The sequence below is a fragment of the Rhopalosiphum maidis genome, chromosome 2 (assembly GCF_003676215.2).
Source record: "Rhopalosiphum maidis isolate BTI-1 chromosome 2, ASM367621v3, whole genome shotgun sequence".
Classification (NCBI taxonomy): domain Eukaryota; kingdom Metazoa; phylum Arthropoda; class Insecta; order Hemiptera; family Aphididae; genus Rhopalosiphum; species Rhopalosiphum maidis.
This window is the reverse complement of record NC_040878.1, coordinates 30,659,764-30,676,970: the sequence shown is the minus strand read 5'-3', so window position 1 is coordinate 30,676,970 and position 17,207 is coordinate 30,659,764. Positions and strand designations below refer to the sequence as shown.

General features: G+C 27.5%; 1 protein-coding gene across 1 annotated transcript; it reads left to right on the top strand.

Annotated features, from left to right (window-relative positions):
• The first annotated feature begins 5,591 nt into the window (after positions 1 to 5,591).
• Positions 5,592 to 12,789, top strand: LOC113552386 (putative fatty acyl-CoA reductase CG5065). Its single transcript, XM_026955263.1, has 9 exons — positions 5,592 to 5,893; positions 9,524 to 9,746; positions 9,821 to 10,060; positions 10,156 to 10,301; positions 10,706 to 10,815; positions 10,935 to 11,124; positions 11,335 to 11,613; positions 11,756 to 12,013; positions 12,405 to 12,789. The coding sequence occupies exons 2-9, from the start codon at positions 9,546 to 9,548 to the stop codon at positions 12,496 to 12,498; spliced, it is 1,518 nt and encodes a 505-aa protein (XP_026811064.1). The 5' UTR covers positions 5,592 to 5,893; positions 9,524 to 9,545; the 3' UTR covers positions 12,499 to 12,789.
• Positions 12,790 to 17,207: the final 4,418 nt, after the last annotated feature.

The following is a 17,207-nucleotide window of genomic DNA, read 5'->3' as shown; positions in this document are numbered from 1 at the left end:
AAGGATAAGGACATCATTATAAACAGGTTTAAAAATCTAAATTCTAAAACATAACTGGTTCTTAGTATTAGAAGTAATATCTGATATTCTATAACATCATTTTTTATTTTTACTTTATAATAATAATATATATAATATATAATAGTAAAAATGTAAAAATAAAAATAAAATATGTTATACGCACTATTACAATTATAATGACTATAAAACATGAAGTAAAATTCACATTTTAATATTATTTTATTATCTAAATTAAAACAAAAAATTTCAGAAATATTACTTATCGTAAAAACGTCATTGATCAAAAAATTTCTAACAAATTGGACATTTTTAAATAATACAAATATTTTTAACGAAAATGAAAAGTGGTGACAATATGATGCATAAATGATATGACCTTTTTAAATATTAAAGTGTTTTTTTATTTAACTAGTAGTCAACAATATAAGTACACATGCAATATAGTTATAACTTGTAACACATAATATATGATACCACACACTATATCACTATATAAGTAAAATAAAATATTGTTTTTTTTTTTTTCAAATTTTATTCCCTAGATGTAAACTGTTATCAATAAAAAATATATTTCTAAAAGACCTTTAAAAACAAAAAATAAGTATTAATATATTTTGAAATAAGCAAAAACACACTGTTGTTACAAAATTTCTAACTTTTCACGAAAAGAATGATTTCATCAAATGAATTTGCTACATTATACTATGTATATTGTATATTACATTTCAGACTTAAATCAGTTAAATCATTCTCTACATTTAACTTTTGACGAATCTTTTCTTTTCATAATAGTATCTTAAAATTAAATCATATACCTGAAGAACCAATAGTTTCTTTTGTCTACATAAAATCTATTAAACACTACGAAGGGGAATAAGGATTAAACTTACTATTAATAATATAATGAAAAATATAATTGTTTTGATATGTAATTTGTACAGTAGTACGTATACACAATAAAGTTACATGAACTATATATACTAATTAAATCAAATAATGGATATAGATCATAGATCAGGGATGTACATATTATATTTATATATAGCAATAAAACACATTTAACGTGCTATTGCTTAAATATAAATTATAATAAATTATACTCGACAGTAAATTGGTATTTGTTACTTTAAACGACCAAACTTTTTATTATGATTAAATTTATATTACGTGTTATCCTGAAAAAAATAACTTAAAAATATTATTTTTTGATTAAATCATGTGGTCAAAGATGTCATATTGTTTAAAAATATGGTTATCGAGTTTATATATTTTTAATAAAAATAGTTTGATCTAAAGTATATTCAGTCTACAAACAAAGTTTTGTATAAAAACATTTTATAACGAAAAAATAATAACTAATTTTATCAAATATTTTCTTGCTTATATTTCTGTAGAGGATTTAAATATAAATGACGGATTAATTCGTAATGCACATTTTAAAACCATCGTAAATAAATCAAAAATATTAAATAAACGATTAAATACAGTTATATTATTTTCAAGAACACAATAACGAACACTCATCCGGCCAATTTAATATTATACGCCATGTTTCGAATAACAATCTACGGCCAAATTCCGCATACATAAATTATACAAACATAATATTATATACGTTCAAGAGGACGCTTTTTTTCGATTTTATAATACCGATTTAATAGCGTCGTCTACGATAGAGTAGTATATTAATCGGTATAAAATTTAACTATTGAGGAAACGACGTTATTAAAAATCAAACGACCTCCGTTGGCAGAACTAACGGACAGGTATTCAATACGAATTGACCTATTTAAAAAAAAATGAATCAAAATATGGAAACATTATGTCATTATTTTAATGTTCTCCGCGCGCACGTATAATTTCCGATTATCGCAATAACTATTTAGACTCGGTCTAAAATAGCAATGATACTCCAAAAGAATACTCGACATCATCACCATTATTAATACCGTTCGACTTGTTACACGATTAAAACACCGAACGGTACAGAATTTTGACGGAGTAGATGGTTTACGATTATGATTATACAACGCCGCCGCCGCCGACGGAGTATTCGTCTCGAAATCGATAACAGGTCAATTAACTCTGATATTGACCCAGAGTGGTTCCAACAAGTGTTCACGTTGCGGAAGGTTAATTCATGCGGTAAGCACGCGTCACGTTTACACATTAGCTGCAAACAGAGATAATAATATGACGCCGTGTGACGCTCGAGGACGTCACATCGATTTGTCATAATAATAATAATAATAACAGTGATAGTATTATATGTATGTATAGTATAGTCTGTCGTGAACACGAAACATCGTAGTAAATTAACTTTTCGTCTGATTAGCCGCAACGCGCTGCGAACTCTTCGTAGATTACCGATTTAATTGATGTAATTTCAAATTCGACAACCGGGTCATTGTCCGTGATTTGGCGACGAGTATTTTTTTTCCTTTTTTTTATCTGACAACGAGGGGTACTTATTTACAGTTATGTGATATTTGTGTACCGAACAATCGATATCGTTAAAGCTATACCTACGTAAGTATAGATGTGTCGAAAAATAATTTAATCAACGCTAAAATTAATAATATTTCATATTATACAACATTATATAGGTTATTTTTTTGCTTAGTATTATATATATATATAATAGCAGGATGAATAAATAACTGTATCTACTACAACATAAATCATAACGAGATAACCCAACGGGATTTTAAACATTATTATAACTCTTCGTGTAATTAGATAAAATAAAAAACATTAAAACATATTATACTGTTCAAAAATATAAAAATAATATCGTAGCTCTGGAAGGCCAATAATGTCACCTTGTTTGTCTATTTAGTTTACATAACATAGTTGAGGGTTTACGTGTATATTTAGTGTTTATGCAACTTGCAACAACAATGTATAGTGTTTTCATTTGATAATCGTTTTTTTTTTTTTTTTTGGAATGCTGGTTTAGATTCTTTAACTCGTGTTTATTTTGCCAACACACGCTACAATGATAAATAAAAAAAAACGTGCATAAGAAAATAATTATCACTTATTAAGACATTAATTGACAAAGAACAATTATTATTTTGAGAACAATATTCAAATGTGTAAAATTTATATTTTTTCACTATTAAAATATTTAACTATTCTTTTAGTATCATATGTCCATATTATTCAAATCTAGATTGCTGATTTTTTAACCAAAAATATTATTTTATTTTATTAATTGTTTATAACTTAAAACAAAATAAACAGAACTATGTTATATAAAATACACAATGATAAACTGGAATGATTCTAATTATTAAATATTATTTTAAAGTCAAATCAAAGGTAAAATTACATTGAAAAAATATAGGTGTTTAAGCCTTCCTATTTTTTCAAATAGTCTTATAATTTATTGATATATAATGAATAACATCGATGCATCCACCTACCATCATAAAATTATATATTTTTAATAATGGCCCTACACTTCATAATAATATGTAATATTATTGATTTGTTAATATAAATTAATAATTAATTATTAACTATAAATAGCATAAATGAAACTAGGGTGTTAATTTAAAAATTGAAAGTGCTAAGCATACACAATTTCCTCTCCTATCTCCCCTCCCAAAAAAAAATATATATATATAAAGATATGCAATATTATGACGTGTACCCTATTATATAAGTGATTCAAGATTTATGTTATAGCTATTTTATCATATAAATATTCAAAATATAAAAAATACGAATATATTTTTATCAATTATCATCTAAAATTACTTGTAAATTTTATATTCTTTACATTATTTTAGGAAGGATTTTGGAATTAATTCAAAATTCTATACTTGAGAGCGATTTAAAAATTTAAGAAAGTGCATTTTGACCGCATGCTGCCAAATACCGACGTGCGCCCGTGTGGTGTAAATAACACTCAAAAAAATAATATTTAATTCAAGGGTTCCCCTAAAAATATTTTCCATAACCTACATTCAATGGCCCGTAAAATTTAGTTACACCGGAATCATGTAAGTGGTACACTTTTAAAATTCCTTGCTCAGTTCATGACTATGCCACCGTCTTAACTGAACTCAGATTATCTTTTTTGGTTGACCGTCATTACTCTCATAACATTACCTTTCTCACAAATCTAATCTCTCCCAACATTGATTCTCCCACTCCTATTTATTTTAAAATGCTTTACGTCTTACTTGCCATTAACTCCTTTTCATATTCATCTCTGCTTATATAAACAAGTACCTCCCTTTCCTTAATATATATAAACTCAGGATCTAATATTATAATACTTAAGTTTTTGCTTGTTGTTTCGATATTCTTATCCCGTATACTATATTATATCAAATGTACTTGAGTTCAAATCCGTCTTATACCTATACCAATAAAATATCCCTATATTTTACGACACTAAATAATATTGTGATAGGTATTGGTAATAATATAAACATCGTTTCGATCGGGCATGTTTATTAACCGTAATAATTAGTGCGTATGCGTATATTTGCTTAGTTTTCTTGCGGAATGCAAGCTGGATAGTTGTAATCGAAACCGTTTCAAAACAAAATCGGTCTCGCCGTACATACAGCGCGAACCGCGATGAGTGTAACACAAAACATTTCGTTTACTAAATGCACCAGAGCACGAGGTGTGTTTACGCGTTGCATGACCTCAACGTCCTTAACAATGAGCCACCGCGACTGTCTAGAAAAAAAAGTAGGTCTGTCGGTAGCCGTCGTACACGGAACCACTTTTCTCGTAAAGTGGGGCATAGCACACAAACGATAACCGTCGACCGGTCACCGTTGCATATATTATTACCGAGCCTCTCGTGGCGTATGAATGGGACGTTACATTTCGATACATTTCCGAAACGCCGCAAACGCCCACCCGATAAATCAAAAATATATAATTGTATAACCGGCAACCATACAATAAAATAATACATTATCTAGGTACGGTTATATCGTCCTCGGTCTGCGTTATCCTCAGCTCGGAATATCCTTTATCGAGACCACGTGCCAGCTGGGTAGGCAACTATGTGTAGGTATACATGACGACGCGGCCGAAACGTTCCGGATGGGATTGCGAACAACAATTTATTAAATCTCGTTATTTTCTCATTTATATCGTGTGAGCCGCGATTTAGATATGAAAAGTTCAAATTACGGTTATAATTACTTTTATTTTTCTTGTCACGCGGGTCTCGTAACAGTTTTTAATAGTGCACAGGTCCCCGATATTAAACTGAATAAACCGTGTTCCGGATAGTGTACCGCCAATACAGTTAAACATCTTTATTTATTTTTTTTCGTCCCCAGAGTGCGTTTGATCCGGTTGACAAATAACAATATGCATTCATAGTTTTTTGTGTATGTGATGAAACAAATTCCAGACCGATTATACGTTATTACAGAGCGCGTGTACATCAAAACTGTTCCCAACAATTTATTCCAGATTAACGTATTATATTATATATCATATTATTATTATCATTATAATGTTCGTTGCGTTTGTACGGTTGTTTGGGGAGAAGGGGTCGGATATTGTGTGTCAGTATACATAACGGTTCGTACCATCTCCAATAACCAAGTTCGAGTGTGAGCACTGAACACCGTCAGACTCTGATAACGTGTAAAAAAGCATACACCTTTTCTGACCAATTCACCCATCGTTGCCGTCCGGTTAGCACAATATCGATCAATTCACTTTTGCACGGTAGTCTTTCAATTGTAACGACGAGGGCTGTGTTCGGCGGTTTTGTTGTTCTTCCACGAGTGATGATTAATTTTAATTTTTAATACGCGAATTTAAGTTCGATATTTCTGAAGAACTTCAAGAAGCCCGAGACAATCCCGGACAATTTCGGCGTAGAGTAAGAGTGGTTTATTATATTTATTATATCTATATTTGGTTAAGTGTTGTTGAAAGCATGGTTTCGGGTGTTTTTTAAAACTTCAATGATATTAAAAAAATTCATTTAGTAATTTAAGGATTGAATCAAGATCAATATTTAATTTTTTTTCAGCTTAAAACGATTTATTCGATAATTTAAATACTTAATGTTATATTCTTAAATAAATATGATATGTATTTAACATTAATTTTTATGAAGTAATTTAATATTATATTATTTATGTTAATTTGATAAATATTATAAATACGACGAATAATAACATGAAAATATGTTTTAAAATGATCGACCTTTAATAAATTTAAACAAAAATATATTACTTTAGAACTATAAATGTATTTTGTAATAATTAAAATATATTTCATTAAAAAAATTGTCTTCTTAATTGTTTTTTTTAACGTGTTTTAAAATTTAAATTTTAGTAATATCAAGTAATTATATTGACATCAGTAAAAAAAAATCATTGGATAAATATTTATTTAAAAATCTTAAATATCATGAAATATAAATAAACCATTAAGTATAAAAAGTATTATAACAGTGGTTTAAATATAAGCTTATAATCTCGTGACTAAAGTTATTATGGACATTTAATTATTTTTCATACATATAATCTAATAAGATTGATATTTTCGATATTAATACTGTGAACCACCAGATATATTATTATCTTTTTATTCAGGATGTGTTAATATTCTAAACCTAGTAGGTTCTTTGAACTACAATCCATTCGGATAAAACGATATGACTCATCGAGGACAAGAGAAAATATTTGAAACGGTAAAATCATCTGAACGAAGTGTGGCTAAATAAAACTTTCTCGAGTGAAAAATCTAAAAATACAGTAGTTTTACTTCAAGTATAAATTACACACGACTGTTCAACTCACCAAATAATATTTATTTTTTTATTGTGTTATTGATGACACATAATAATTGTTTTTTCTGCAGATAATAAGAATTACGGTAGGCTTCACTCATAAATTGCTATTTGTTAGAGAGGGAATCAGATAGTTTGATAAGTATCCAAAAGTAATCCGTTGCTATTAGTCGCAACCAGCCTAAAATTAATCGATTAAACCTATGGGATAGAGTTTCTTAGCTGCTATCTGTTTTAGCCCTTTGTTGTAAAAGATTTAGCAGCAAATAACTTTTGCATTTAATGTCAGTCCATTCGTTTCGGCTAAAGCGCACTTTTTACAGCTCCGCCTTCCGCTCAAAGAGATTTGTAGGCTCTTCACATATAAAGACTTAGAGTTATTGAGTTATTCATATCCAGATGGCAGAAGAATATACATATACAAAGGACAATTAATTAAGTGCGTACATTCGTTAAACACTTACGTGTATGCTTTATACGTTTGTATATTTATTTCATTATTATTACTTTTATACGACGCGTACCTGCTTTTTACTGTGAGAATTGTTCAGATTTTTTTAATATGACCGGGGTATAATAACAATACTATTGTTGAACCGTGTATTTCCTATCGTCACAATATTATGTGTAAGTATGTAAGTTATACAAGACGTGTTATGAACAAAGTTTGTCAATTCTGTTGAAATATGAACACACAACACCGCCACTACCATTTTGAAGTTTTATTATAAATAAGCGGCAACGCTCATAATATTGTTGTAGTGTCGACATGCGAGAATGTCTAGTCATATTAAAACACAGACATACGTACCGGCAACATGTACGATTTACTAGAATCTAGAGTACACAATTATTTTGAAAATTATTTCTTTTTATTGACTTTTCGGGACCTATTTCTAATTGTCCAGTTGCCCATAAATAAATAAATTCGATTCAAATATTAAAAAGATGCAAAATCAACTTTTACAATTTGTATAACACAATTTTATTTTTGCTATAAATTAAATACCAAATGCATTATCTAAATAGTTAACTTAATTCCTAAGATAATTTAATAATGTGTATACATTCATACCCATTTAATAAAATATTAATATTGTGTTATTATATGTGTGATAAACGTGTTGCCTGTATAAATACTCCATCTAATATAATACAATATGTAAACTTGTATTACATATGTAAAAAAAAAAACCCGAGTAAGCAATTATTGCCATATTATAAAGTAATACATTTTTAAATCAATGATTATTCTCTTTACTTATGCACTCCTAAACAATAGCATTATGAATAAAAATCCTTTAGTTTTTTTCCAAATTTTCTATATTATAATCTAATATGAATTATCTCTACTTATATATTCTAGAAAACTTTTCTCTATTAGAATACTCACTTTGTGTTGACTCTCATTACACAATTAAGTTGAACTTAATTCTGTACCCAAAGAGAACTTTTATTCAATTTAAAAAATTAACATATTCATAAATTCAACTTTATTCTGGTAAAGCCCTTAAAAATAGTTTGTATAATTTCGTTATTTTTTTAGTTGTATTCTATGTAAACTACATGTGAAAACAATATGATATTTTTTTTTGATAAGTATCTATACTGCAGTTTAACTTTCAAAAATGTTTTTAATTTTAATATAGAAATTTAATTTAAAAAAAGTTAATTTAAATTGGAATTATTGAATAATATATGTCGTAAAAAATAAATGTATATCATATTATATTTATATAGATGATATTATTTATTTTATCTAATTTTATAAAATAATTAAAAATGAGCTAGGTTAGGGTACCTTTATTATAAAACTGTATTCTTAAGCATTGCAAAGGCATTTTATTTAATATCTCATTAGTATCTTTTGTGTAACAAATTTTGATATCTTTTTAAAAAATAAAATCATATATTTTTAATAGATCCTGAACTATTTTAAGTTAAATGTTGTATAGTGATCCATGTGTAGTTAGGCATAGTGTACCACAAAAAACAGTATTAGGTTCTATATTATTTTAAATTTATATAAATGATTAACTGAATTTATACAATGTACATGATAATATATTAGCGTTTGCAGATAATATTTTATCATGTTTTTTTATTATTGGACTAAGTTAAAAATAAAATATAATTTAGAACTATCAACAGTCAATAAACAATATATTAAAAATAGTGTAATGTTGAATAAAAAAACAAATCAGTACATATTCCATTATTTGCCTTATCGAATTTAAACACACCAGATCAAATTACAATTTAACTAAACGGTAATAAGAGTAAACGAAAATATATTATTAATATAATATGTAATGAAATGAGCATTCATTTTACCTAGAATCATTTAAAAAAATTGTTCTTAGGAGTAATATTAAATTAATATTTAAAAAGAGCGTCTTACATTGAAATTGTAATAATGCGCGTAAGGAAATGCTTCTATAATACTTGTTTACAGATTTGTGTAATATCCTAGATATTACCAATTTTAAAATAGTTTATTTTGTGTAAATTCAATCTATGATCATACATGGTATAATTTTATGGGTCTCTAAAAATGTATTATAATATTTATAATTTTTACTTCTTAACAATACAATTGCGCAAATGTTAACTTTCAACAGCCCTTTGGCCAAACACAATATTAGAACTAGAATATTTGACATTTTACCTAAAGCAATTGAATAATTATATTTAGATTTATTTATTTTTTAGTTACAAATATATTTTTCCAAAAATGACTGAAACGCAATCAAATATCCAAGAGTTTTTTAAAAATAAATCTGTCTTTGTCACCGGAGGTACCGGCTTTCTTGGTAAACTAATCATTAACAAATTGATTAGATCATGTCCTCAGATCAAACATATATATCTACTTGTAAGGGACAAAAAGGGGAAAAATGCGCAAGACAGACTAGAGGATATATTTAAAATGCCGGTATGTTTTATGATTAAATATTTTTATTTTGTAAATAATTTTAAATATTACATGATATCGATTTATAAAACTAGATATTTAAAGACATCGATGATTCAAAATTAAAAAAAATTATTGCACTCAGAGGTGACTGTAGCCAATCAGATTTGGGACTATCTATCGAAGACCTGAATACGTTAATCAAAGAAGTAAATGTCATATTTCATAGTGCAGCCACAGTTCGGTTTGATGAACGACTTGATATTGCAATTGGAATAAACGTAATCGGCGCTAGAGAAATCATAAAACTTGCTCACAAACTTGATAATCTTGCGGTAATTATTTATCATTTTTAAAATATATTTACCTACAATCGCTTTTTCGAAAGTCTATTTACAAATAACAAACACAACACTTTTTTTTTTTTTAGTCGTATTTGCATGTCTCGACGGCTTTCTCTAACTGTCATAATAAACGTATTGAAGAAAAGTTTTATAATCTACCATATAGCTATGAAAAACTCATACATCTATACAAAACAAAAAGTTCAAATATACTCGAAAAAATGAAACCTTTGTAAGTATTAAAATTATACCATTACTATTTTAAAGTACTTAATGATTACTCAGTTATATTAGTTTATTAAATTATTTTACTAATATATTACTTTTTTTTTTAATTCATCTTGTATTTTCGCACTGTTTTATACATAATAACTAAGCAATATTAAATCCGCAGTAGATAAATCTATACGATTTAATTTCGTTGAATTTTCGAAATTAATTAAATATTATAAACACATTTCCGCATTAGTATTATAATAACAACATAATTATTGCGAATCAAAAGTACGACAGTTATTATTATAAGTTTTTTTTTTTCTCTAAAATTGTTTTATTGTTTTTTTTTTTTCTTAAACATAATTTTAATCTGTCGGAACAAAAAACCCTAATATAATATTATTGGCATTATAAATCTAGCCTATTGGGACCCATGCCAAACACTTACGTCATGACGAAAGCGGCTGCCGAACAACTGATCAAGCGCGAAGCTAAGGGTCTTCCCGTCACGATAGTCCGTCCCGCAATCGGTAAATATTTATAAGAATGACGTGGAAATGTAATATTTTTTTTTTTATACTCATACATAATAAACAATTATTATTATCCGTAATAACACGAACGCATTTTTTCTCTATCGCAATCGCAGTGACAGCGACCGCCAACGAACCTCTGCCGGGCTGGATTGACAATTTGTACGGGCCAACGGGCATCGTGACTGGCGTGATGACGGGGATAATAAAATCTCTGCCATGCGACGTAAATGCCGTCACGGATCTGGTTCCGGCCGATTTGACTGTAAATGCGCTAATAGCCGCGTCCTGGGACACAAACGTCAGGTACGACGCATGATAACGGTCCTTCGCGACGACGGCTTTAACGTTATTATTATATTCGTACATAATAAATACGCCTCTCGCCGCACAAACGGCTTAAAATACATTATATATATATATATATATATATCGTATGATATACGTATAATTTTTTTCCGAATAAACAAAATTATGTTTTCCTTGCATAAACAATACGTTCATATTTCTCCACAGATATCGCAGTACCGAGCTGAGCGAATCGATCGAAAAACACACGGAAGAACCCCGCATTTACAATTTCGTGTCGTCGCCCGAAAACCCGTTGACTTGGGGAATATTTTCCACGACCCTGATGTACTACATCTTGCACCGGCCCACGGCCAAAGCCATGTGGTATCCAACATTGATAATGAATTCGTCGGTGTTTTTACACAAAATCACCGTGCTGGTATTGCACTATCTACCAGCGTTCCTGTTGGATTTAGTGTTCATTTGCACGGGAAATAAACTCAGGTTTGTCGAATTAGTTTTTTTTTCCCGTCCAAGCGTAGTATGCGTATCATATCATAATAATGTTATGCAACAGTTATATTCACCAGTTATTCGGCATCAACGGAAATAATATACTGATATAATTTACCGTATACGATTTCAGATTGGTCGATCAATACAAGAAAATAGGAAAATTCACTGACATATTGGAGTACTTCTCTACGAGGGAATGGATTTTTTGTAATAAAAACGTACAAAGTTTGTGGAACAATTTAAACAAAGACGACAAAACGCTGTTTCCATTTGATATAAAACAAATGCATTGGGAAGAGTACTTGGATACATACCACAAAGGAATAATGACATTTTTGCTCAAAGAAGGACCGGACAAGTTACCGGAGGCCAGAAAACGTCTTCACGGGTATGTCTTAATACTATATACTTAGGATGGCTACAATATAACTGTGCTATCTAATACCTACCTATAGTACGTATGTTAAAATAAATTGATCATCTCAAAACTTTTATTCTTCTTAGTATATCTAAATTAGGTAATAAAGTTTATAGTGTTTTTTTTCATGATCTATCAAACACTATTAAATTGTTGTATTCAATTAATTGAAACGTCGTAACTTTTAACTTTTTTCTGCGACACAGTAGAGATTAAAATTTTACGTAGGGTAAAATTATATTCTGAAACTATGTACCAATAATTTAAATACCATTTATATCTAACTTAATATGATAGTTTTTTTTTGTAAATGATAATTGACAATTCCAATTAAAATCGTTGCTTTATGTTTGTTTTTTAGTTTATATATTTGTCATATGATCTTCAAAAGTGCAGTCTACATAGGACTAGTGATGTTATTATGGGTGATTTTAAAAAGAATGTTTTTAGCTTAATTGTGACTTACATGGATGTATGTATTACATGATTACAAGTAAGCTTGGATTCAATTTTAATCACATTAAACATATAGCTACCATGAAGTACAAGATTCCGTAAATATGTTTTAAAAGTTGTTATCCTTTTTTGACAAATCAAACAAACCATTACCTATTTAATTTTGTGTACCTTAAGTTATTGTCTTTTATTTATGTATAATATATTTATATTTTTTTTACTGTCAATTTCAAATCTAAATCGAGTTATATTCATAATTTAAGGAGTTCCTGATAATTAATCAACTAAGTTTTTTTACATTAGATCGTAAATGTACAATATTATGTATTAAGTAGTAATGTAAAAATTGTATTACATTTAATTTACATATTAATTATGTAGGTATTTATTATATATATATTTATTAACTCAAAATGTATTATTCTGTAAGGTTAGATTAAATAATTTATTGATTCGTTTATCATTTAAAATTATTTTTAGAATTCAAAATTAATTAAAAATATTTATTTTAATGTTAGATATTATAAAATAAATTATAAAGTTTATTTGTAATATGTATATATATATAATAATATTGCATTAGTTATTATATTTGAAAATCATAAGCAATTTAGCTAAAATGAATAGAATTTATGATAATTAAATAAATGTTTATTATCATTATGTTAATACATATCAGTGTCTAATTTAAAACACATATGTCCATAACAAATAGCTCTTATTAGATTAATTAAATAAAACAGTTATAGTTGTTATAATTTATAAATTATACTTGTATTGTCTTAAAAATTGTATTGACTTAAACCAAGTCGTGTCTAAGAGTGAAAAGCAATAATAAAATTATTGATATCTTCTCTAATAATAATACAATTTATTAGCTTTATAATATTTTCTTTTAGGCTACCATTAATTTTCCAATAATTATTTGGCTTATGTGCAAATGATTTGTAATAACCACTTGTCATTCCGATACTGATACCTATGTGTAAATCGCTATCATATTTAAATATAATAGTCTCAATAAATGTATGTAATATACAGTATGAAAACAAATTTAGATATAATATCTTTATTAATTTCTCCAATATTTACGTATCTAGTAAATTTCTTCTGCGTACACCTATTATATTTGTGGAACACTGGTTGATGCTTTAAATTCTAGATAAAAAAAATAAGTTTATATTTTATGAGATTTGTAGGTACAATTGATAAATTTCTATTTGCATCGTGGAAAGGAAACGCTCAATAAAACATTATAATATTATTATAATAATTATAACACTCACTGTTGTGTTTCTTTAAAATTTTTAGTAAATATGGTATATTCTTATTTTTTTAAAACATCAATTTATTTTTTATGTATTTATATTCCCGTCAATTACAGTTAAGTTGTAAAACTTCATAACTTTAAACTGTGGACAGTTCTATACACATAAAATTTGTTTGTTGATTCATTTTGTAAGGTACTAAAATAGCATATTTTTAAAAATAATATGCGTCAATGAAGATAGTGTACTCTATTATACTGATATCATTAACAAAATATTTGACCCTCGATAGAAAATGAGAAATCTATTACATTATTCGCGTTTTGTACAAGGTTTTCATCATTTTTTTATTTAACATGTTTATAATAAATTTAGTAGTTGATTAATTTTCTAACAAAACAATGAAAAAGCTTAAAATAGCTTGTAATGCAATACAAGATTCCTTAAAAGTTAATCATACTATAAAATCGAAAAATCAAAAATAAATATAAATACAATTTTTTTTTAAAGATATTTCAAGATAAAATTCGATATTTAAACAAAAAGTAAAGATTTTAATTATTTTATTTTAATTTAAAAAATATGATTCGTGGCTACTTTTAACATATTATAGTATAATATTTTAAACCCACAATGATATTTTAAAATGAAATATTTTCATCAAATATTAATTCAACTTACTGTTATATTTATAGTAAAATAAATTACGAATAGTATCACATATTTATTATAGAATATCTTGGGATAATATTCTTACAAACAGACAGCTCTCAAAATCGTTTTTCATCATAATTTACAATACAATAATTTTTTTCTAGTTTAGCACATCCATCACAGTGACCTATCCCGTAATATAAAAAGTAAGTACACTGAAAACATATTATACAGCAAATCGAGTATCCTGATTTTTTTTTACTTTTCACGAGTATAAACTAATGTGAAGAACTACTTGCCACTCACTTATTGTTTGTTCTTTTTATTATTATTGTAATATTTAAAAATAATTAAATTAAAAAAGACTATTATCTGAAAAATTATTGACATCTCCAATCATACAATAACAACACATATGCAAATAAGTTATTTATCCAGATATTATACAATTTTATTGTTTCAATATAACCAACTGTATACATTTTAATATTTTATGTATACATTATATCTGCTACAAGTTGATACAGTGTTTCTTTTTTCCTCTGAGAACAAGCCCCACTTATAAATGTCGTACACGTCACGCGATGGTTTAACGTATAGAATAGGTACATCGGTATCCGATTCCCAAACCGTCAAGCAAGTAGTATTGATACCTGCGGTAAGCGCTTACTCAACAATCCTTTGGTGACCACAATAACGAGTACTACGCAAAAGACAATTTAATAAGACCTCGCAGGGTTTATACGTTATAACTCTAAGGTTGCTTTACTCTCAAACAACTGACCACGATAACGAGTACTGGATGTTTAAGAGTGAGATCTCTTTAACCTGGACAAAATCGTACTATTTCTCAACTGACCACGATAACGAGTACTGGAAGAGAAATAAAGTATTATAGTGTCTTGCTATTTTCTACTAAAGTGTTTCCTCGCCACAAACGTTTTGATATGTACCTCGATATGAGAATAAAAACAAAAGTTATATTAATCGAAATAAAATAAATATATAATAGCATAACGAAATAATCAAAGATATTAAAATAAAACAGTTGTCAGTCGTAACACACCACGACTGCCCGATTGCCTCGTTCTTGTCGTCACCGTCGACAATTTAATTATTGATTTTTGTTGAATCAGCATATGTTGACTTCCGCTTCGTACATGAAATAATATTTTGTTATATATACAACATTACAACATATATAGACAGTGAAATTAATAAATCACAAATGGGGTGTGTGAAACAGTTTCGCCGGACATAAAATTTTAGTAGTATTTCTTCTTAGAAAACTTTTACCGACGAGACGAGATAAAACAAATGTTTTATTTCTTTTTTAAAGCCGAAAAGGAAAGTGAGGTTTTCAACGAAATATATTATCTTGTGGTGGAGATCTAAATCTACCCCAATATATGTACAAGGCTACGCACATAAGCCACAAGGATTACAAATTGCCACTACATAAATGTGTAGTTAAATTAAAAACTCCAAGCAATGAACTTTGAGTGTTATAGTATAAATTCACGTGACACGTTGAAATTTTAACCTCTTCTTAAACTAAGTACGAAACATAATTAGTATAGTATGTGTTGAATTAAAAATAAAAATTATATACATTATTTGAATCCGTGCATGAATTTTCCATAAACTTTTTATTATAAAATTATAAATATATTATGCTAGTCCTACATTAATCCTATTGAAAACACATTTAAGTCACAGTTTGAATTAAGTCCTGATGCAACCTAGTAAATATAACTATAAAATAGTTTGTTTAAACTAATTTTTAGCAAAGAATGCTCATTCACATATACATAACTCACACACGTAAATAACAAACATTATAGGTACAATATTTAAGAACAAATTAAAAACAACAGTGTTCAAACCTATGGGTCATATTATCCAATATTCATTACATAAATACGTGGTAGTTTAGTTTTAATTATCTATACAGTCCTTATAGAAATATATTTAATTGATCTCTATGATATGTGAAAGATGGAGCCTATCATTACAACTTAGGAAGGAAAATACTCAATAGTGGCTTCAACTTCCTCAAGACATTATTTTAACGGATATCGAAAATTCATCATCAGAAAATGAAAACCAATACTAATAAGCTAAACTTTTATCATACTAATAAGATCACTGTAAATACATTTTATTATCATCATTATTAATTCATGTTTTAATTTTTACAATCAACTGTAAAACATAATACTTTTAATAGCACAAAGTGTGCTAAACATTTTAAATCTTAAATAAATCAAAAGAGAGAAAATTTGAAAATTACACTCGTGTAATAGACAACAACACTATGTGAATGGTATGGATGGTATGGTGTTTTCATAATGCAATAAATTAAAAACTATATTAATAGTTTAAAGTAGTATAAAAGATACCTATCATCTGAAGCAACGAAACAAAAGTTTATGAAAAATATGAATTATTGCAAAAACAATCCACCGTGATGGTTGTAAAAGTATGACACAAATTGTAGACATCCCGGCGTATTTCTAAGCCACGTAAGACATAAAATTGACAAAACTAATAAGTATTGTAAAAATTACTAATTTATATTTAGTCGAATTGCATCTTCCAATATATTGTACGTATAACGTCTCTGATCAGACAATATAATATAATATCTATGCTTAAGTAATTACGTGTGTTAATTATTTCAATCATTAATGTAATAATTTAATAACGATTTAAAGATTTTTGTAATTATATCGCTATAATAATCCTGTCTAAAAAGTTATACTGCTGCAGACCTGCAGAGTGAC